Source organism: Cebidichthys violaceus, unplaced genomic scaffold, assembly GCF_023349555.1.
Source record: "Cebidichthys violaceus isolate CVI_PGR_0920_01 unplaced genomic scaffold, fCebVio1.0.p SCAF_20, whole genome shotgun sequence".
NCBI classification, from domain to species: Eukaryota; Metazoa; Chordata; class Actinopteri; order Perciformes; family Stichaeidae; genus Cebidichthys; species Cebidichthys violaceus.
In genome coordinates this window covers 10,902,905-10,926,704 of record NW_027176373.1, presented here as the reverse complement: position 1 = coordinate 10,926,704, position 23,800 = coordinate 10,902,905, and the positions used below count along the sequence as shown (strand labels likewise).

General features: G+C 40.3%; 1 protein-coding gene across 6 annotated transcripts; it reads left to right on the top strand.

Annotated features, from left to right (window-relative positions):
- Positions 1–242: 242 nt before the first annotated feature.
- thoc2 (THO complex 2) lies at positions 243–23,229 on the top strand. 6 transcript variants are annotated; one of them, XM_068716315.1, is made up of 39 exons: positions 243–338; positions 2,573–2,628; positions 3,682–3,773; positions 4,006–4,057; positions 4,215–4,285; positions 4,631–4,752; positions 4,846–4,979; positions 5,472–5,632; positions 5,938–6,030; positions 6,245–6,400; positions 6,711–6,883; positions 7,079–7,274; positions 7,364–7,402; positions 7,525–7,655; positions 8,744–8,845; positions 10,100–10,184; positions 11,924–12,017; positions 12,145–12,225; positions 12,336–12,432; positions 12,581–12,698; positions 12,814–12,993; positions 13,139–13,303; positions 13,604–13,879; positions 14,065–14,206; positions 14,993–15,150; positions 15,312–15,440; positions 15,546–15,677; positions 15,801–15,985; positions 16,249–16,424; positions 16,756–16,858; positions 17,059–17,444; positions 17,585–17,643; positions 19,154–19,189; positions 20,500–20,631; positions 20,879–20,945; positions 21,033–21,178; positions 21,418–21,494; positions 22,238–22,284; positions 22,379–23,229. In XM_068716315.1, the coding sequence occupies exons 1-38, from the start codon at positions 274–276 to the stop codon at positions 22,263–22,265; spliced, it is 4,695 nt and encodes a 1,564-aa protein (XP_068572416.1). In that variant the 5' UTR covers positions 243–273; the 3' UTR covers positions 22,266–22,284; positions 22,379–23,229. The 6 variants fall into 6 exon arrangements, 4 of the variants coding, with proteins under 4 accessions (XP_068572416.1, XP_068572415.1, XP_068572418.1 ...); XM_068716314.1 differs by having other exon boundaries at positions 22,376–23,229; XM_068716317.1 differs by lacking the exon at positions 22,238–22,284 and having other exon boundaries at positions 21,418–21,535.
- Positions 23,230–23,800: the final 571 nt, after the last annotated feature.

The window sequence follows — 23,800 nt, the reverse complement described above, 5'->3', positions numbered from 1 at the left end:
TGGTTAGCAATTCTGTTTTTATAAGGATAGTCAAATGTATTTTAACTCGTTAAAATTACAATTTCAAAATAGTTTTTTAAATTGAGATCCGATGTACACCTTGATGGTACCATTTTCATAAACGGAACACAAAGTTCCGTATTAACAAAGCCCTCGGAGATAGCCCTCGATGTCCCACCATGCAACAGTGAGCTAGCAGCGAAGCTAGCCACCACATTTGACCCTGTGTGTGCCATGATGATGATTTAGACATCCGGGCTGTTTGTATGGAAGATGGCGACACTTATCCTCCCTGGTGAATGGATCAAAAACTGGGAAAAATCAGGAAAACACGAGTTGTGAGTAGATCTGAACCTTAGTAGAGCGTCAGATGTTATGGTGGTTTAACAGTTGTTGGCTGATATAAGCGAACCAATTGAAAGACGTAGCTAGCATTGCAATTTAAGGCCAATATTTTAAGTGTGTTCGCTAGGGCTACGTGGTAACGTTAGCACGCAGAAAATAATTTCAAGTGGCCTACTAACGTTAATTCCTCTATTTGGCAAAATAAACGCATCTTCTAAATAGTTTGAATAAGACTGTGAATACAATCGGTTTAAATTGTTCAATGGAGTGCAGTCGTTACCTAAATGTAACTAGCTAACGTTACCTGCATGCCAGCAATTTTGATAGCATGCTCACCCACTAAGCTAGCGGTAAACCATTCCTCAATTTGTAAACACGGTGGCTAGCGGAGCTACGCTATTTAGCGTCAATGTAGCATCGATGTACTCCCAGCTTCTTTATGGAAGTGAATTTGATGCCAAAATGCAGGCAGTTAGTTTGTCAACGTTATCTACCAATGGACAATTGGCGAGAAGTTGACAATAGCGTTGTGTAACGTTAACAGTAACGTTAATGGTAAATAAGTGGAGGGAAACGACCGATCTTGACACAACGTTATAGCAAGTAAGCTAGCTCCAATTGTAACGTTAGCTACGCCATTTGTGATGTCGACTGCCTTGTTGGACTTTTTATTGTCCGGGTATGGCAGCATAAATAAACTTGAGATGTCATGAGTTTGTTCTTACAAACGTCCTCTTTTGAGAAATAACAACCTAGTGGGCAAATAGTGTAGTAACTTTAACGTACAGCTCGTGCTATAACTAAGCTAACGTTGAGCTAACTAGCTAGATATTTGTGTAACCCATCAGATGGTTAGCAAACTATCGTTAATTGATAGTTACATAGCTAACGTTACATTTTGATACCCGATTTAGCGCCCGGTGCTAACAGGCGACTGGACAGGGAGCATCAACGGCCCAACGTCCAATCCACTAATGTTAACCTAACCTTAGACAGCTGTAGCACCTTAGAAGCTGGGCCTAACATATTAATCTATTATAAGAAAAAAACATGTCGTGAAGATTTTGTCTCAGTTTAAGAGCAGCCATCACTTTCAGGCGGAGACACAATAGGCTCATCCTCAGTAAGTTACTAGGCCTTGCATTTCTAAGTAAGGCCTGCCGTGAGATGCACCAACTCAAACTACTCTATTCTAGTGGTGTACATACAACTTTAACTCAAATTAGCAACATGTAAAACGTTCCTATGTAGAAAAAACTCATACATGTATTTAATAGATTCATAATATTACTTCTCTGCATGTCTCTGATACAGATCCCTTCATGTGCACTGATTGTAAAACATTTCGCAAAGAGAGAAAACTGCAAAGCCTCAGCCAATCCAGTCATCACTTAAAGTACTAAATAAATGTTCTGTTGAAGAAATACTTATTTACCATAACACAGAATAGCTTGATACTTGATCATAGTGTGTCTGTTTGGGACGCACCATTTGTAATTCCTCAAGTTGGAGGGTCATAGTTAAGGTCCAATGTCAACAAGCCTTACAGGCTCCCTGTCACGGATGCCATCCTGTGCAGTAACATAACTGAAAGGGCAATTTCCATGTGCTTCCATGTGATCACATTGTTTTTACATAACAATTTTCAGTATAAATAATGTCTTTTCTTCACAAGTCGTCTAATATTATTGGGACATTTAGATCTGTACGTGTATGATGTATCCATCAGGTGTGCTAGTGAAACAACCAGATTAACCTGATTCAGGGAGGCCAGGGTGTTAAATTGATTCAGTGCTGCACCTTTCGGCTTGAAGAAGTGAACATAGCACCATCAACCACACTATGTTTGACCTCAAGTCCTGACACACCGCTGTCAGTTTGGCCCTGTTGAGCATCTCTGACTGACCATTGCATGTACAGTAGTTCCCACAGTGCATCTAGAACTGTCCGTTTTAAAAGAAGACATTGAGATGGCACAAAGTATCTTATCAGTCGTCCATGGCCAGCGCCAGTTCTTTGAGCCCAGTTGAGCTGTCAACTAGATGGCCTTGATGTTACAAGAATATTGGTGTGCGGATAATTATGACCAATTTTTCGGAATGTAATAGGCCGTATAAAGCAATGTTAGTTACTGTATCCATGTTAAATATCAAGCCATTTTGAAGGCTATGGATTGTCATGTTTGAGTACTCTTAACGTACTAGAATTTTGTCTCTTTATTTCATAGTGTACAACTCTGCAAAGAACTCACCGAGAAAACAGATCATGGAAGTGAGATTAGAGGTAAGAATGAGAATTGAGAATGACCTCAATTCGTTTAGACTTTTACTGTTCTGTTGTTAGTTTTTCATTTGCACCTCAACGTATTTAAACCTCCCTGTTGTACACACAGACACATCTATTATGGGAATTGCAGTAGTTTGAACCAATCACCCACGAGAGAAAAACAAATTGAAAGATGCTATTCGTTGTCAGTTTACAGCGGAAATGTTTGTGATGGATGTAGTGATATTAATATATCAGCAAGCCTAACATTGGCACACAGTAAATTATGTTTATATGCCAGTTAAATTAGTTAATTTATGTTAATTCAAAAATGTACCCATTAAACAGATTAACGTTTATATTCATCCACATCATGCTGTTTTTGTTTGTGCCAGAGGGCAACGAGAACTACACACATACATCTTTAAACATTATCCTCCTCAGATAAATAATTATTAATTGCAGTGATAAATGCCTCCAAAAGACCTGTTAACTTAACCGGTTTTCCCGAAATTTTTTGTTTCCTTTGACATTGTTCACAAACAACACATTTTAATTTAATCTCTAGCTTCTTAAAATACTGCCACACAGCAGATACATTTTTTAATAATATGACAGCTTTCAGTCAAGCTGCAACTTGCATATAACACAGTCACACCAGTGTGTTTGCTTCAGTGTAATTAGTTGCAGAATGTTACCATTTCTTTATTGTTGCACAACAGTAAACTTTAGTGAGAATGCAAACTAAAACGTTTTGAATAAGTGATCAAGTGGTTTTACATGCTGTAGCATTAATGATAGTTATTCATTCATCTATGAGTGGTCCTAGTCCTCGCAATGGACATCTGATTCCTGCTGCCTGCCTTATAAATTACTGTGCCTCAATGCCATTCAGGAGCTTTGGCTAGACTTGCATAGAGGAATGGAGAAAAATGTATGTGTCTAGTCTTTTAAAGCCAACACAGACCAGCCAATTCTGTGTTGTTGTTTTTTTCCACATTTAAAATCAAAAAGTATTTTCCTATCAATTGAGTTAAAGTTGAACTGTGTCTTGTCCGTTTACCCCTTCAGATATACAGGCAGCTTTATATGAGCTCTGCTGGCAAGTTGTACAGGGGAACCTGAAGTTGGATCTGGTCGTCAGCGTCCTTGGGGACATGATGGTATGAGTGCTTTTTGTTTTAGCGTTAAAACGATAACAAACACATAGAAGTGTACATTTAAAGAAACAAAGCTTTTATTCCTTATTCATTACTTGTACTTATTACTTTATTCCATCATGCTTGATGTCTGCCCAGAAATTGCAGTACTTTTTTTTTTTTTTTTCTCTTTCTGGCACATAATTTCTACTTAGTTATGTTTGTAAACTGTCAGTTAACTTCTATATTATTTCAGGAGCTCCGAGATGACATGCCATCAATTTTAGCAGATGTGTTCAGTACACTAGGTAAGAGTTTTTATGTTAAACATTGAGTTATTATATTGAGTTTCTGAAGTGCTGCATTACAAGTAAGTCAAATATAGTAACAGTTTTTAGTATAAAGCAAACTTGGCATATTTGTACTGTCATAATATTTTTATATTTTAAATTATATTTATTACAGATTTAGAGACTGCTGCACTGGAAGAAAAAGTCAAACGTGACCATTACACACAACTGGTGGGAGCTTGTTTGGTGAGAATACTATTTTTGTAGTAACATCAAATTATTTTATATAACAGACATTTTTTACACTTAAAATAGAATACAAAGGCTGCCTGAAGAAAGCTATTTGTATCATCAAACTACGAGAGCTTGTATGACCTCGCATTTCACTTAATTGTCACCGTTGCTGTAGATTTAAATACTCATAGTGTGTCCCTGTCCTGAATTTGCAATGGTGTAACTGATGTATAAGAATTTTAGAACTGCATGAGGTTTACACCTCCATTGGTGTCACAGATGAATTACTGATTTTGATACCCAGGTCTGTAATACATTACTATAACAAATTAATAACGTTACTTTTTTTTTTCTCAGTTTTTTGTTCCGGAGGCCATCCTGAAAGAGAGGCTGGACCCAGAAACCCTTGAATCTCTGGGACTTATAAAACAAGCTCATCAGTTCAATCAGAAGATTGTAAAAATCAAGACTAAACTATTGTAAGTAGAGTGCACATTTTTGTGGAGACGTAGTTATACTGTACATAAATAGAAATATGAATTTCATTCTTGTAATCTTGTATTTATTCTCAGTTACAAGCAACAGAAGTTTAACTTGCTAAGGGAGGAGAATGAGGGCTATGCCAAACTCATCACCGAGCTCGGCCAAGACCTCTCGGGCAACATCACCAGCCACCTTGTCCTGGAGAGCATCAAGTCCCTCATAGGTACTGAACAAGTCTTTTCCTGGTTGACTGCATCGCATGTGGTGCTACGATGTCTTTAGCTACAGTCTGGCAAATCCTACATCTACAGTCAATGGTTTTTGTAAATTGACAATACTGGATTAGATGAGTCTGAAAATAAACAAAGCGGATTGTATCACCGTCACACCTGAAAAGTGCGATTGGTTACTTGTTAGATTCTGCATTGACTCTCTGCTATTTACACAGGGCTTTGGAATGTATATCACAGATAGTCTGTCCCCATATACTACCTACCAGTCTCTTGACACCAAGGAGTGCAAGTAGTCTCACCCATACTCAGAGCTGGCAGCACTTTAAACTCAGTAGCACAAAGGAATGGCCTGTTCCCATGAACCGAAGACTGACTTGTGTGGACATGTTTTTCATTAACTATTTATTCATCTTTATCCATGTTTATATAAATACTGTTTACTGACTGATTGTTTTTTTTCCCCCAATTTCTTTTGCCTGCAGGATGTTTCAACTTGGACCCTAATCGTGTTTTGGACATAATCTTGGAGGTGTATGAGAGTCGATCTGACCAAGATGAGTTCTTCCTGTCTCTCATCAAATCCTACATGTGTGAGCCACTCACCCTTTGCCACATCCTGGGTTTTAAGTTCAAATTCTACCAGGTGAGAATTACAAAAATGGGTAATCAACAGTACTGAAAGCGAGCATTTGTCTAATAGCACAAAATGCTTATTTATATTTGTATATTTTAAAAAGCCTCCTAGTAATTTTTTAATGTTTGTATGGGCCTTTGACCAAAACCGTTGCTACGTATCTGAAATGGTCCAAACAACCTTTAAACTACAAGAGGCCATTGGTCCCCCTACTTCGAGCCTTTGGCCCGATTTGGCGTGTAGTCTGGTGTGGCCCAATCGCAAGAGGGTGTCTAGTTTTTGATAATATTTTTTTTTATTGTGTCTTTATTCAGGAGCCCAATGAGGAAACCCCCAAGTCACTTTACCACATTGCTGCTGCTCTGCTTCACCATAACCTGATTGAGCTGGAAGATATCTACGTACATGTAAGGAAAATATTTATGAGTTTTGAGTTTTGCAAACCTAAAGCTGTGATGTCTTCAGTATGATAAATGTATTCACTTCATTATAATATCAGAGCTTTTGTGTAAAATCCATCATTTGTTGTTATTTCACCGACATCGGATATGAAGCCACTGTAGAACAATTTGTTCCTCGACTGAGAACTCAGCCCTCTTGTTGTTGTCTCTGTGATTCCAGCTTATGCCAGTAGATGCCACCATCGTAGAGGAACACAAACGGGATATCTCAGAGGCCAAGCAGATCGCCCGCAAGCTGGTCATGGTTGTGTTGCCCTCAGAGAAAAGTGAAGACAAAGACAAGGAGAAAGAAAAGGAGGAGGAGAAGAATGATAAGGTATCAAAGCATTTGTAAATGTACGCCTGTTTTGAAGGAACGCTGTCAGTCTGGATGAATGTTGAGAGCCAGAGGTTTGAGAGTCACATAAGACTTCAAAACATGTTTTAATAATTGTTGCATTTTTCCCTTATATAACAGTTCATGTTGTCAGCCTTCAAAACATGACAAAGACGTATAGAAAGGAATGATTTTATATATCCATCACTTTGGATGGTGACAGCAGCTGTGCTAACTGCCTTATTGAGTGAACTTTGACATAGTTGATAATGCAAAAACAATCCGTTGCTGCTCTTTTCTGTGCCCACAGCCACCTGATAACCAGAAGCTTGGTCTGTTGGAAGCGCTGCTTAGAATTGGAGACTGGCACCACGCCCAGAGTATTATGGACCAGATGCCGTCCTTCTATGCTACTTCTCACAAGGCCATTGCGCTGGCTCTCTGCCAGCTCGTGCATCTGACTGTGGAGCCTCTTTACAGAAGGTGCAGATTTTCTTTCATGTTTCACTTACTGTGTAGTCAGACCCAAAAGCATGCACAAGTAACTCTTATTACACAGCTTAAACTGACTATGCCAATATTTCATGAATACAAGTTCAGTAAAAACATTAAATAAATAATAACTAAGCCAAAAAAAAATGAGATACAGGCTCTGACACACTGGTCTGTTCCTCACAGGGCTGGCCTCCCAAAAGGGGCGAGAGGATGTGTCATGCATCCACTGAGGAACAAGCGGGCCCCTCGCCCTGCGGAGAGCTTCGAGGACCTACGCAGGGACACGTTCAGCATGATCTGCTACCTGGGCCCTCATCTCTCCCACGACGCTATTCTTTTTGCCAAGATTGTGCGTCTGGGCAAGGCCTTCATGAAAGAGGTACAGAACTGTCACCACTACGTTACTGCATCTGCACTACAGCCTAAATCTTTTTTTTTGACTCATATTTGGTGTCCTTTGCTTCTCAGTACCAAAGTGATGGCAGATCTGATGTCAAAGACAAAATGGTAGGTATAAACCTAATAACTGTAATTTTGACAAAGGAGATCGCTGTAGATTAATATTTAGATGAGTCAAAACACTGTTATGTTACTGTGAGGACCTTATTAATGTTGTTTGTTCATTGTAGGAAACACTCTTGAGTTGCTTCCTGAGCATTGCAGACCAGGTGCTACTCCCTTCCCTCTCTCTGATGGAGTGTAATGCTTGCATGTCTGAGGAACTGTGGGGTCTCTTCAAACTCTTTCCCTACCGGCACAGGTGAGATACACCCAGACACGACATGTGGCTCTGTTAAATTAAGCTGTGGGATAGTAAACCCCCTCAGGCAGTACTCCAGAATGCTGTTTACTAGCTGGCAAGGAAAGAGTAGCACGCACAGTCACACTGAGCTCATCAAATCATGCATGCTTGCGGGTTTTTTCTGCCCCTGTACAACGCCAGCATTTTATTTTTAGAGTATTTGCATATCAGCAGTGTGCCAAAGTATTTAAACAATGACACTCCACACTCCAAGAGCTTTTATTTTACTCTAGTTTGTCGCAGCTAATAATGCAATATCTTAAGTTACAGAATATAGTAGCACTTTTTCAACACGGTCAAAGGAAGGAAAGTAGTTTGTAGTAATATGTTGCTGCATTTTAAGGCTTTTTTAAAAATATCCCTTGACAGTGCTTGCTCTAAATATGACAGACAGCAAATTACTTGATTTGATTTTCAGTACGACCGTATACGAGCCATATCTCAGAAGTGCCTGAAGGGGATTTCATTACATCTGACACAAGCATCCATTTGGACTCGAGGTTGAACAGATTAGAATTCGCTGTGACCTCACGAATCACCTTTTTGGCCATAGCTCAAGAATGAAAATTCTAAATATGACAATTTCACACAAATGTCTAATAGGATAAAATGAAGTGATGACATTTTGGACAGATATGGACGTAAACTGCAACTTGATTGGTTGGCAGCGTCATACAACAAATTTCCCCCTACAGGATGAAGAAAGTATATATCGATCAACCGTGAGACGATAATTCTAGTTTATTCAACTAAATAGTCGACTGCAAATGAGGCAGAAATTAACCTCTCTGTTATCTGGAGTTAGTCACACACACAACAGCAGTTTAACATAATGCTGGACAGGAGTTGGCTACTTAACTATTCAGGGACTGTTTTAAATTGCAAGCTCTGCAAGACAACTTGTTTGGTTTATGTTATCTGGTTACTGTGACAAAGTATGTGGATTTTTACAACTGCTGAGTGGCTATTCATTCTACCCGTGTTTCTTAATGCTGCGTAGCTAAACCTACTGCTTAACTGTGCTTCCTTTATCTATGTTCCCTCAGGTACCGATTATATGGACAGTGGAAGAATGAGACGTATACCAGCCATCCACTGTTGGTCAAAGTCAAAGCTCAAACTGTAGAAAGGGCCAAATACATTATGAAGTAAGTCGTTCTGCTTTGAACTCACCACATTATCAGCAGAAATTCACTACCATCAGGACATGAAGGTAGGGCTGCACAAGTATTCGAATTTTAATTGCGATCACGATTTTGGCTGCCACAATTAAATGAGCATGATCGTCAGCGATGGTGACGTTTAAAATGCGTGCTCTGTAACATATCAAATCAAGCGCTTCCTCAACTAACAGTCAGCCAACCACCAGGGGGAGAACGAGGTGGGAGGTGTCATGCAGCGGCAGCCTCAAAAAAAGTTCTGTCTGCAGTCGACTCCGGTATTAGTAGAGGAGTAGAGAGACAGACAACAGAACAGAGAGCAGGCGGTCACGGGTGTCGTGTGAAAGGTAAATCAAATGTCAGGAGCAGAAGGTGAGGAGCTAGTCTCGAAAAGGATCATCAGCCGTTATCTAGAAGATAGGGCAAGTGATGTTAACCAAGAACAAATCATATGCTCAGAGTGCGTTAGAGTTGTGTCTGCGTCGCATAGCAATACAACTAACTTGTTCAACCACCTGAAAAATCACCACGAACCACAGTACGACTAATGCATTAAGGCCAAAGCTAACGTTACCTCACTGAATTTTTGTCCATGTCCAACGTCAACCCAGAAAACCATAACGGCGACCCTGCATAGTACGACACTGTGCAATAAAAAGATGTTGTCCCTAAAATGTATGAATAATTGTGATAAATAATCGTGATCTCAATATTGATCAAAATAATCAAGATTATGATTTTGGCCATAATCGTGCAGCCCTACATGAAGGCCTCTGTTTTTTCGTCCTTTCCGCTACACAGAAGCTTCCACTTAATTGCTGGTTCATGCTGCTCACAGTCATCTTCAGGATGTTGAGCAACTTGATAAGATGTCCAAAATGCTAATATCTTGTTTGACTGTTCTTTATTTTTTCCCATGTTCATGAAAGACTTTTAAAGCCAAATAAAATAACTTGTTGTAAGACAAATAGTAATATGCATGTGACGTTTCAAATCTTACAATATTTTGCTAATGTAATAAAAACGCAGACAGTGTAACACGGACAGTACAAGAAAAATTTGACCTAGAATACTTACTTGGCCAGCTCAAATTAAAGTATTCCAACAATGTTCTGCTACAAATCAATGCTTAATTTAAAGCTATGAGAGCATTTTATCAATTGCTGTGAAGCTTACAGCACTCTTTGCATCATCTTGTGTTTTTAATCAGCTGTTTCCCATCTTTTTTTTTCCCTTCCCTAGGCGGTTGACCAAAGAGAATGTGAAACAATCTGGAAGGCAGATTGGCAAACTGAGCCATAGCAATCCCACAATCCTCTTTGATTATGTAAGTGTATATTTCTGTCTTTTTTAAAAAAAAATGTGTTCTACTTTTAAGTCCCATTTTGAACAATGTCAACAAACTACAAAGACTCTAAATTTTGCTATAGAAAATATCTCAATAAATATGTAAAAAATAACTTCAGCATGAGCTCCTTGTTCTCTCCGCATACCAATTATATTTTTCTGGCCCTCCCAATATAGCGTCCATTTTGGAAATTGCTTACGTCTGATCTGATCGGCTTACATGCCATACATTCATGAAACAAAGCAAATGCTACATGGCAACTCAAAAATTGACGCTGTATTCTTGCTGCACTGACAAAACAATCACTTGGTACACAATACAGAGGTCATGGTCTTTTGCATTTGCCATCATTTTGACATAAAAATTAACTCATTCTGCCTCATTTAACATAATATGTGAATAAATAGTTTAGTTTAGCAAAGTGCTGTGTTGTGATATATCTTTACACACTTGCTCTTAAAGGGATCATTTTCCACTTTTTATGTTATTGGTAAATGTAGTCCACTGACGAAATAAATTCCCCAGTGCGTACTGTATTGACTGAGAAAGCAGATTTTTACTGCTTACATGTGATTTGCGAGTTTGCTTCACAAGCTCTCTTTCAGTCTGATAAATACAAAAACAAACTCTTAAAATGTCAATGAAGGAAATATTCTTACACCTGAACAATAAAAAAAAACAAAAAAAAACACCCTTACATCTTTCGGAATACACAGAACGTAGAATAGCTTAATTGCCTTCAATGGACACCAAAAAGCAGATGTAAAGTTCTGTAGTTCTTCCATGTCTCCGTCACTTTTTACATCATTGAATTCAGAAGTACAACAGATTTTGCAGCTGCGTCCCAGAGACACAATGAACATCGACAACAACTGCAGACATTTTCACACAAAATCCCTAACTTGGATAGAGATAAGGTTGAAAATTGGCTGACTTTCTTTGCTTTGTTATAGTATTCTTAATACGTGTCCATGTCACATGTCTCCCACTATTTTGTGTTTTGAAATGGCTCTGAACAATGCAATAACCATATGGAAGATGAGAGAATCTTTGCACATGCGGTAATGGGAGGTTTTACCATTTTTAGTGGTCAGCTTTTTTACACTTCTCTGCAACCTACCTAGTCAATCATTTCAAACACTACTTTCTTTTGTAATAGTGTTCAGTGCCTGACCTGTGGATTATTAATGCGCCGGGTCAGGATTCTTTTAATACCTGCACCCACCCGACAGTTCATCCCCTTTGACAGTTGCTCAGTGGCGCATTTAGCCCAAATACATTGACTGCTGGCTATGAAGGCAACTAGATCTTCTTCATGCATGGGCCCTTAGAGCAAGCGCATTAGAGTTTACTTTAACCCTCCCTTCATCTGCTCGGTTTCGGCTTGATCACATGAATGGCAGTTTATTATGCCAAGGGCAAAAACTATTCTAATGTTCGTACTGGGAAGTTGATTTACCTAAAAAAAAAAAAAGAAGAAGAAAAAAAAACCTCCCCTGATTCACAGACGTCTCTTTGTCAATGCAAGTGTATGAGGGAAAGTCTTCTTGGGCCCAATGGCACCTGTACCCGACCCACAATCTGCCAACTATATGCATTATAGTAGCACAATTGTTAGGGCCACTGTGGAGATCCAGTGGTAGTATCAGGTCAGTTATAATGTATATCCTGTTAAGTTGGTGATGTCTTATCCTTTCCTCTGTCCTATCGTTTGTCAGATGCTTTCTCAGATCCAATGGTACGACAACCTTATCGTTCCAGTGGTGGATTCCTTGAAATACCTCACATCCCTCAACTATGATGTCTTGGCCTGTATCCTACACTCTTCAGTCCGTTAACAACACATGTGTGTGAGGGTGTTGTTGCAAGCAGTGGGGGTGTTCATGTAAAGGGCTTCTTTTCGGTTTCTATGTTTTTTTCCTCTTAACTCTGTCTTCAGATTGCATCATTGAGGCTCTGGCCAATCCTGAGAAGGAGAAGATGAAGCATGACGACACTACCATCTCCTCGTGGCTTCAAAGTATGTAGCTTCAGAGTAACCCTACAGCAATCATTTGCATGCAAAAGGAGAGAATGCGTTTGATGTGTTAATGAGAATCTGACATACACCTGTTCGTCTTGTCAACCAAGGCCTGGCGAGTTTGTGTGGAGCCGTGTTCAGAAAATACCCAATTGAGTTGGCTGGCCTTCTTCAATACGTCACCAATCAGCTAAAAGCAGGAAAGAGGTAAGTAGCTCCAGATGACAAATAGCGGGATGACTGGTTCGAATGTGTCTGTGTTGGGAAGAATACGAGGTGTTTTTTTGACACCCCATGCATCTTTTAATGTGTCAGGAAATGCGCGTTGCTTTATATGTCCCTTCTCTCGCGGCAGTTTTGACCTGTTGATCCTAAAGGAGGTGGTGCAGAAAATGGCTGGCATCGAGATCACAGATGAGATGACCTCAGAGCAGTTAGAGGCCATGACTGGAGGGGAGCAACTCAAAGCTGAGGTAAATAGACTCAAATACGGTTACCGTTTGCTGATGTAATCTCTGTGTGACTGTCTGGACCAGTGCTGCACCTGAACTCAGGTCATTGTCATTATGGATGTGCCTTTGTCAACAGGGTGGCTACTTTGGCCAGATCAGGAACACTAAGAAGTCATCACAACGTCTGAAGGATGCACTGCTGGACCACGAATTGGCCTTGCCTCTGTGTTTACTCATGGCCCAGCAACGAAACGGTGTTGTTTTCTTAGAGGGTGGAGAGAAACACCTCAAACTTGTTGGCCACCTGTACGACCAGGTATGCACCCTCTCTCTATATGTTTATCTTATCTATCTCTTTTTATTTAGTTCAACAAACTATTGTTATTATATCGCCCTTTAAAAATCCTTAAAAGATGAATCTCTTTCTTTCTTTTCTTGTATAATTATTTGTATTCCTGCAGTGTCATGACACCTTGGTGCAGTTTGGTGGCTTTCTGGCCTCCAACCTTAGCACAGAGGACTACATCAAGCGGGTTCCCTCCATTGACATCCTTTGTAACCAGTTCCACACTCCACATGATGCTGCCTTCTTTCTGTCCAGGCCAATGTACGCCCATCAGATTTTGGTGAGTGGACTACTTTGTCAGAGCCACAGTGTGCATCATGTCACATTTCTGTTACTGAGAGAGATTCTAGTTATTAAAATAATGGCATTGATCAGGCTTTTTTTTTTTTTTTTCTACTTCCATTTTGATTATAGAGTTTTGAATTCATATTTTTTGACTAAAATGGAGCAATATGCAGCTGTCTCAAATGACAACTGACTGCCTTTCAACTGCCTTAAGGCTAACTATTTCCAATCAAGACTAACATTTCATGGGGATTTTGATAAAATGCAGGCATTACTTTGTGCTCTCTACACACAGTCTAAGTACGATGAGTTGAAGAAAGCAGAGAAAGGCAACCGGCAGCAGCAGAAGGTCCACAAGTATGTGGCAGCCTGTGAACAGGTGATGACACCCGTGCATGAAGCAGTAGTGTCACTCCATCCAGCCAGGGTCTGGGATGACCTCCGCCCCCAGTTCTACGCTACCTTCTGGTCCCTCACCATGTACGACCTGGCCGTTCCACATTCTGCCTACGAGCGTGAGGTCAACAAGCTCAAGGTCCAAATCAAGGCCATCGAGGAGAATCCAGAGATAGTGAGTAGTTGTTGCTAAACGACCTACAATTACACACCATTCCTGACCACTTTTACATTTTATAATAAACTATAGTATCCTATAGTATAGTATTATCCTAATCCACACTATTTTTATAGTGTGGATTAGGATAATTGCAAGACTTGTTCTTAGTCAGGTGTGAACATTCTTTCCTTCCAATGTAGCCCATGAATAAGAAAAAGAAGGAGAAGGAGCGCTGCACTGCCCTGCAAGAAAAACTGCAGGAGGAGGAGAAGAAACAGCTGGAGCACGTCCAAAGGGTTCTACACCGCCTCAAACTGGAGAAAGACAACTGGTTGTTGGCCAGTAAGTACCCTCATTTTCATGCCAGTGACACTATTGCTGCATCTTGCGTATATACAGTCTTCCACAATGCTGTGACTTGTCTGTTGAGAGAAGAAAACAGTGCATCTCTTTGAGAAAGATTTATCTTTGAAGTGCATTTATAGACCAAACCAGACGGAGCCAATACCGCTCAAAGGTTTAGGGTCACCTGCCACAAAAGCTTGATTCGTTACAGTCGGATGTCTGAGAGGACTTCTCTATATTTTTTTAATTGTCTTTCATGCTTTTGGGTTGTAGAAAGTCTTTAAAAATATAGTCTTTATAATGTTGTTTAGTGTGAAAGGATTGTTGCTCTATTGTGGTTCAATAATGATCTATGGTCACTGTTTCTCTGGGCGTAAAAACTAATTAAAAATCAAGGTATTTTGGGGGGGGGGGGGGGATCATGGTTCCATTATTCTCTCCTGGCATGTAACACTGTGGGGACATTGACTTAACGAAAGTTTTAATTATTTTTCTTTTGGGGCCAATAGTATTTAAAATGTAAATTTGGTATCTGAAAAACGTGGTTATATTAACAATATCATCTGGTTGGGACACAGTGTTCATGCATTTTGCAAGCAAAGAGAAATTGAGTTTCAGTCCAGATACACTAGAACTGTTAATGTAATAAAAGGAAAAATCAAGACAAAGCTTATCAAGTCATTGCTCTCTCCACAGCATCAATATTTGAGGTAAATCTAACGTCTAAATGTTCGTTATCTATCTGTGTCTGTTACTAATGCGACTCTCAATGCTTACCGACAGAATCTACAAAGAATGAGACCATAACAAAGTTTCTGCAGCTCTGTCTGTTCCCCCGCTGCATCTTCTCATCCATCGACGCCGTGTACTGCGCGCGCTTCGTTGAGCTGGTCCACCAGCAGAAGACGCCCAACTTCTGCACCCTCCTGTGCTATGACCGGGTACAACACTTCTATACATACATGCTCTTATACACTTATGATGATGAAAACTAACTAAGCTAGGCTTTAACTCAAGTTAGAGCCTGACCTGGCATACTTTGTTGCTTTTTTTCCTTATGCGACTCGTGTTTTTTAACACACTACATTGTGTCCCTCTGCAGGTGTTCTCCGCCATCATTTACACTGTAGCCAGCTGTACGGAAAATGAGTCTCACCGCTATGGACGCTTCCTCTGCTGCATGCTGGAGACGGTGACCCGTTGGCACAGCGACCGTGCAATCTATGAGAAGGTGTCCGTTTCTACCTGTTCTACCTGTCACTTTGATTTTCTCAAAGCATTTTCCTGATGTAGCATGAGCTGGGAGTTAATATCTCATCTTGTCTTGTGGTCATAGGAGTGCGTCAATTACCCCGGCTTCCTGACCATCTTCAGAGCCACAGGCTTCGATGGCGGGAACAAAGCAGATCAGCTGGATTATGAGAACTTCAGGCATGTGGTGCACAAATGGCACTACATGCTGACTAAAGTGAGCTGCCCTTCCTTATCGTTTGTTTCCTTCTTGAAACTTCTGTCGAGATACTGTCAGTCAGAGCTCTGTGGAAGGTGTGTGTTTATCTAAGATCATGTCCTCTCTCTCTGCTTCATCCAGGCCTCAGTTCACTGCCTGGAGACGGGAGATTACACCCACATCCGCAATATTCTCATCGTGCTCACCAAGATCCTGCCCTGCTACCCCAAAGTCCTGAATCTGGGCCAAGCGCTGGAGTGTCGTGTCCACAAGATCTGCCTCGAGGAGAAGGATAAGAGGCCAGACCTCTATGCCTTAGCAATGGGGTAACACAGCATTGTGTGCTGTTGAGCTCTCTGCAGAGCATACAGTTAACATATAGTATGTGTGGTAAAAAATGGAAACCTGGGAAGATGGGCTCCTGAAAAACAGAGTAGTTTGCTGAATTTATAGATGTTTTATTATAAATATCTGTTCAGAAGTTGATGGTTAGATGCTTAAAAACCGGAGTCCTTCTGTCTCTGTTGGTGACACTTGTTCTTTGGAAGTTTTGTCTCTGCCCTGTGAAAACCCTTTATGCATCTTACAGTTATTCAGGTCGGTTGAAAAGCCAGAAGGTGCACATGGTCCCAGAGAATGAGTTTCACCACAAGGAGCAGCCAGCCCGCAGTGCCACCCCCGCCAACCAACAGAACGGTCCCGGCAGCACAGGCAAGCCTGCCACCAGCACAAGCAAGATGGAGGAGGGGACGTCAGAGGATGGTGGTGAGTGACTAGAAACACGGCGAGGCTGTTTGAATGCAGCACATTGTCATTTTAAAGTAAGGAACCAGATACAATATGGGTTTGCTTTGATTTAGTTTTCATCGCCAGTGCCACTGCTGAATTATTCCGTTTCAGATTTTATTACATGTGATGAATGTAAAAACGCTTGAGTTGTTTTATTGTTATTGTCCATCTGCAATAGTAATTTAGCCCTGAAAATATTAATTATAAGTGCCATAATATTAAACATTGGGGCTACAAATCCTGATATGCATGTCAGTAATATTAATAATTCCTGTGCTCATACAGTTCTTGGTTTGTTTTTATGCAGATCGGGGCAAGGATAAATCTCAGGGGACCACAAAGCCAGTGAACAAAGCCAACAGTGCAGCGGCCAAAGTGACCACCAGCAACGGGAACGGTGCTCTCAACAGGTAGGTGTCTCAGGAGATGCTCTGACACCAAGCTCTCAAATAACGCTGAGGAAAACATTAAAGTAGTGATATCGTCTCCAACTACACTTCTTGTTGGTTTTGCCTGTAAGTCTATTTATAATGTATTATGATCTGCGAAATCTTGTATGAAACTTTTATTTAATAAAAAAAAATTAATTGCAAAATTCTTCCATTTGCAGCACCAAAGCCGTTAAAGAACGGGACGACAAAGAGAAGAGTGGGAAGGAGAAAAAAGAGAAAAAGGAGAAGACGCCAGGCAGCACTCCCGAGACGAAGGCAGAGAACCGTCGGGAGAAGCAGAGAGACGAGAGAGCAGGGAAGGAGGAGCGGGTGGCACGCGAGGGTAAGGAGAAGACCCCCAAGGCGGACCGGGAGAAGGCGAAGGCCGAGGAAAAGAGCAGCAAAGACGACAAGGCCAAAGCCGGCAACGGGGAGCCCATGGAGCCGTCCAGGGAGCGCGATGCCATCAAGGAGTCCAAGAGCAAGGAGAAAGGAGACAGGAGTGCAGTGGCTGGGTCCCTAAAGTCACCAGTTCCCAGATTGGAGTCAGCTGAATCTGAGAGGGGTGAGGAGCCTTTCTGATGCTCAACACATTCAATATTCAAATAGAAATAGGAGTTGGGATTTCATAAACAATGGAAGCTTTTGTGATGACTGAATGTGCAGCTCAATTAAACACACATTCCACTCCTCTTGTCTTTACAGATCACAAAAGACGAAAGCTCGACAGTCACTCTTCTCCGTCCCACTCCTCGTCTGTTAAGGTTAGTATGGCTTGAGGAAGGCTGTGCCAGTTTCTTCTCTATCTGCTGGAGCGTTCCCCGCCGTTGCACAATCCAGCAGCCCCGAAGATCACCAAGGAGAGTTGTCGTACATGCAGGCATGGCATCTGGAAATCCCAACCAAATCCATGGGAGTTGGAAATCATTCCATGGACATCAGCATTAATATTTTGCAGAATTGGGAGAAAACCCCCCTCAAAGACTTAGTCAAGAGAATATTGTGTATATTGAGTATTTTCATATTGAAATATTTATCTATTTTCATATTAATGAAAGCAGTCAGTGTGCCTTGGGAAGAAAGAGATTTTTTTAAGCATTTCTATATTCCTTGTGGATTTTTTTGCTTTTTGAGAATAATATCCAACCTGAAGTAAAACGGCTTGCCAAAATCAAGAGCTCTCCCCTTCTCCAATGGCAAATTTTATTTTTTACACCGAGAGCAGTTTTTCACTACTTGAAATGGTGTCCACGATTTTTTTTCCCCCATTTTTTGCGAGCTGAGAAGAGATCCTGGTTAAAGTGATGTCAAGTATTTTACGTCCCTCGTCAACGTGCCCGGTCCCAGCGGAGAGTCGGATGGCGTCCAGCGAACCACTCTGCCGTAGGAGCGCCCGTCTGCTACAGGAGCGCCCGTCTGCGGCAGCCGAGTCATCGGTCCCCCCCCTTCTGTCTCCGTTTGTTAAAACGGGCTGCATGCCGACTTCACGCGACGCAATCCAGTCAGTCCTGCCGGCCCCTGCAACGTTATCCCCACAGCTACCAGCCATCAGCTTCAACAGTCGCACTACCTCCTGGCAAACTGAGATCAACGGAGAAAATGAATGTCGCAGTTTTGAATCAGCCAAAAATGCAGAGGAAAGTAAGCCTGCCCCTACAAAGAGAGAGAGAGAGAGGGAGGGAAAGAGTGTCGTCTGGATTGTTGCCCCAAACCACTGGAAGCTTGTGATAGGTCTTAATGTTACCCGTCCGCCAGAGAAATAGGCTCCCTGTGTCTAATCCATTCCTGAACTGTAAGTGACAGCAACAGTTACCTATGTAGGGATGCAGCTAAGCACATAAGAATTAAGTAATTTGTCACACACACACACACACACACACACACACACACACACAGGCATACACATTATTTACTACACTTGCACTTTAGATGTAATGAACACAAGTTGAACTGTAGGACTTTTCTATTATGGTGCCTGATATTGCAGACATGTCTGTAGTAGTATGACTAGCAGTTATTTCATATATGCTCAGGGTTTTCTATTTTAAGTATTGACATTCCAGATGTTGAGCTTATGAACTCTCCTTTATGTAATAACCTTGTCAAAGCCTTAGTCCTTGAAGGTCAGAGGTCAAGGCAGAAGTATGCTGTTGGTCCAGCCAGCCCCAACTCCCCCCCACCCTCCCCCTTCCAACTCTCTACTGCTGTCTGACAACCTCCTTCCAACCCCCCACCCCCTCCCAGCTCATCTGTCATCTCCATTCATCCCTACAGGACAATAGCAACGAACCCAAGGAGTCCACATCCAAGGTTTGAACTGCCTCTGCTTCTTCTCATTTCTCTCACATTCTCGTGTTTTCTTTGTCCAGCTGCTGACAAATAATCCATTTATTAGACGTCTGTTGTTTTCTCCATCTTCTCACACGTTGTTATGAGGGACAGAAGTAGTGGATTGATTTATGGGTCACCATTAGCAATGTGCTGGAGCTAAAAGCCAAAGCAATGAGTTAAGAGGCAAAAAGTCTCAGTGCGTCTGGGAAGGACTGCAGCTGGGTGATGACCGCTGTGGCTTCTTCACTTCAAGCAACCTCTCTCATATTTCACACAGTCATTTGATTGATTTTTTTTTAATAAAACATAGCTTAGCTTTAATGTTAATGTATTGGCACCCGTTACAGATAATTTTTACCCAAATTGAAATAAATACATAATAAACACAGTTAAAGGTGTTTTTACATGACTTAAATGTCTTGTGTTTGCCTAAAACTATTATTGGACATAAACTCATTAATACGTTTGTGTCCTGTATGGTAACACTTTACTTTAAGTCCTCCTAATAACATAAAATATGTTATTGTTGTAAGTTTTATTTTATTACTGCTTTGCTTTATTATATTATCAATCAATGATCTGTTTATACATCAGCCTCCATTTGTGTATATCCACAGGAGATCTATTCATTAATACAGTTACATCTCTTTCCATATACATTATAGTGTTATAAACCATTTATTAAATGGTTTTATGCTGCTTATAAATGCTAAGTAGGGGGACTTAGACTAAAGTGTTGCCCACTGTTTTGACATAATAGATTATGAACATCTACCTTAAAGAATATTTCCAGATATTTTAAAGTTGTAGTTTTGCTGTGAAATGGTTCATCTTCTACTTGACTGAGTCCTGCTTTCACTGGAAGTTAACCCTAACCCTGCAGTACCAACTGGACCAGTGGGACTTAGTTAAAGCATATTGTGATATTTGTTAAATCATATTAGTTTGTGTTAAAGTTCATGCTTCAATAGCTTTTTGGAACCAGCTACAGCTTTATTTGACTGAGTCATTTTTTTTGTCAGCTTGATCAATACTGGTGTCAAAACTCTTATCAAGTATTTTAAATCTCAGTAATAGATGTACATTTGTGAATAGAAATGTAATCTGTCAGTATTTGGAACTGTTCTGATCAACATGGAGTAAAAATCTGGATTTCAGTAGTTTTCACCCATTTTTTTTTTTTAAGTTGGTTATTTAATTGTAGCATTAACTTCAATTGCAAATGCAATCCTGACAACATAAAAATGTTTTGTTTCTCTTGTCCGGTTCATATATAATTGCTTTTACAGCACCACGCCAACTACAATTCAGTTACCCGGTCCAAGAGCAGAGAGAGGGAGACGGAGAAGAAAGATTCAGACAACACACAAGGCCGATCCAAAGAGAAGAAGGAAGAGAAGGATCGGAAAGAGAGGAAGAGAGTCAGTATTTAACAAGACCACTACACTTTGAACTGGCTTTTTGGAGTTTTTCTTTTCTTTTTTGAACTCGTTCACACTTCTCTTGTTCTAAAGTTAGCCAGTGTTCATATTAGTTGGACTCAGGGTGTTGACAAGGGATAGGTTCGGTGTATATATAACATCTGTCAGTTAGCAAATGAAATCCTCATGGTCAGGAATTTTTGTTACCACCATTGAGATACTGTTTGTTGTGCTATTTCTCCCTTAGGACCATGCTGTCAATGAGCTCGAGACGAGCCAAGAGTCCAAACGTAGGAAGGATGAGAATGGAATGAGTACGTTTGTTCTTGACAAATCTGAAAAAGCCATTCACCCATCAAGTACAGTGTAAACAAAGAACAAACTCTGTTATCTCTTCTCAGATTCCTCCAAAAACAGCAAGAGTGACAGTCCTTCCTGTGACTCCCCGCTTTCAGCTGAGAAAGAGAAGATCAAGAGATCCAAATCTTCCAGTAAAGAGAAGGCGGACTCCGTGAAACCTGAGCGGACTTCCTCTGGAGGCAAAAAGGTCAGCTCGCCACCTTCCGCCAGAGTCTCACTCTGTCCTCCTCTGTTTGTTGAGAACATCATCTTTAATTCAGGGAATTGTCGTCTTATTTGTACCCTCGAAACCCTAGTTAAAATGTGTCTTTTCATTGTTTGAATAATCGATTTCGACGTAAATGAATGCTAAATATTCATGCAGCTTTATTTCCATTATTGCTGATCTGTTTTCAATTGGTGTGTCTTTGTGTTGCTGTGCAACAGGAGTCCAGACACGACAAAGAGAAATCTGAAAAGAAGGAGAAGAGGGACAGCAGCGGAGGAAAAGAAGAGAAAAAGCAATATCCTTAAACGTAGAGTGACACGTAAATCATAATTCTGGGTGAGTTTTACAGCTTAGTGTGACTATTTTAAGGTATCCGGTCTTTCTCATTTGTTTTGTTTACTTTCATTGCTTCAGCAGATCGTTTGGGGTTACCTGCTTTGCTTGAGCCCCCATTTGTGGTCATCACTGATACATGAAGTTTTATATAAACATTTGTGCACCAGCGCTTCAACATGTGTTAAGCACTGCCACCCACTGCACAAACTTACCATTATGAGAGAATTATCTCCATGGTCATCTATTGTGTGTCACTGAATGCACTCTTAACTGCTCAGCACTGCAGCACAGTTCTGTCTGGCAGTTAACGCGGCTCACTCTGATACGACGTTTCACACTAATCCGATCATTTGCTCTTTTAACTTGGATCTTATGATTTCAGTTGGACGTTTCAAAGAGCCGCTGTGTCGGAAATACTGTTACTCACTCACTTTATAGCAGGTAGTTACTGGCACTCCTCACATGTGTTTATTTAGTTTTTCCTCATTTCCTGAAATGGGAGAAATACTGTGATACTCAGAGAGCGTGATCCAACACTGTAACATGATCATAATCAGATGATGGTAAAAGTAGCAGCCTGGATGCTACGAGGCTCATCGCTCTTCTAGGACAAAAACAGATTATTTTTTTTGTGAAAATCACTAATTCTACTTGTCAGCATTCAGTCTTTGATTAATCGACCACTTCCCTTAACGATCATACTCATAAATCCTCTGACAAGCACAGATAATGTGCACTAATCGGTGACGGTAAGACACATTCTACTTCTTTGTAAACATCTGTCGATACAACATCAGTGTGGTGTATCATCTCTTTTCTCTCCTCCTCTCTGATCCACAGCAGAACTGGAGAAGCTGTATTTTTTATCTGCGAGACATCTGCAACTCCATCTCTGTACTATGTTGTTAAGTCGTACTCTCATTTCTGCCTGTGTTTTGCTGTAAACGCCCCCTTCCAAGTGTTGTTAGCTGTAGTTATCTCAACCTTTTTTTATTTTTCCACGTTTCACTATACAGTAAACCAGCTGAAATGTTTTTTGTTTCTTTTTGATTATTCAGTATGGGCACAATGTGCTGCTCTCGTCACAATGTCTTTATTCTAATTGGATAAATAGGTTACTGTATGAAATGATCTCTTGGTGACACCTGGTCATGGATTCAATAATCTCATGCTTGAAAAAGTGTATTTTTTTGTATGTTGTCAGGCTTTGCCTTTTGCTCGTTTTATTGCAGTTAACATGCTTTCCATACTCGCTTACCTCATATCCCTTTGAGATACTTAGATACTTTTTATTTATTTATCTCCACCTTTTAATCCGAGTAAGACAGTAGACGAAAGTGAGTTAAGTGATACAAAGGACCAGTTTGTATATTGTGTACAATAATAAAGAGGGTAACATGAAATTCACATGTTATTTCTTTTCTTTTCTTTTTGATGTCCTGCACAGTCCTTTTGTGATTTTGTGTTAATCAGGTTTTTACATAATTTATAAAAATGCCAGTTCAACCTTGATTCAAATGTAGAGTTGTAAAGAAAAATCTGACAAAAAAAAAATAATCTGACACTCTGTACTCCAAATACAACTGTTTCGAAATGACTTTTGGAGATTTTATCTGCTGTACTCAATGAGTGTAAGCTTTTTTTTAAAGAAACGACAAAAAACAATAAATAGTTTTCCTAGTGTGTCACTTTGATATTGTCTCCTTTTTTCTTTCTGTCTTTCTTCATCTGCAAACAGCTGATTATCCACAGAGTAGTTACTTCATGGCTCTAGAAACAGAATGTTTACTGTTTGTACCTCAGATACAGTTGAATTCTTTTTTTAAATCTTAATTTATTTGTGGATTATTACCAGGATCAGGTTTATGTAGCGATATGAAGATTGCAAAACAGTCAAATCTTAAATTTAAACTTTCAAGTTTTGACATGCAAATTTGTAGACTACATTCTAGTTTCATATTAGGGCCAGGTTGGCTATTTCCCCGTGAACCAGACTTTGGCCCCCGGTGTTTCTCAGTGAGCAGCCGCGACTTGGGTGTGTGACGCAACTATGATTAGGACCCAAGGACGCGTAGTGTTTTGTCTTTTTTTGTTGTTATATTTTTTACATACTATACTATACTATGACTTATTTATCATATTTGTATGATATACTTTTTAGATCAGTTTTTTTTTTTTTAATAAAATGACTTAACTTATTCACATACCATACTATGACTTAATGATTTTTTTTGACATGCGATATTAAAAAGACAAACAAAACTG

Bases quoted from the DNA above. Each gene is read 5' to 3' on its own strand.
- thoc2 (XM_068716315.1), top strand. From the start codon at position 274: ATGGCGACACTTATCCTCCCTGGTGAATGGATCAAAAACTGGGAAAAA. The intron at 12,226-12,335 runs GTATGTAGCTTC...TTGTCAACCAAG, and splicing joins CATCTCCTCGTGGCTTCAAA to GCCTGGCGAGTTTGTGTGGA. The intron at 20,632-20,878 runs GTCAGTATTTAA...TTTCTCCCTTAG, and splicing joins ATCGGAAAGAGAGGAAGAGA to GACCATGCTGTCAATGAGCT.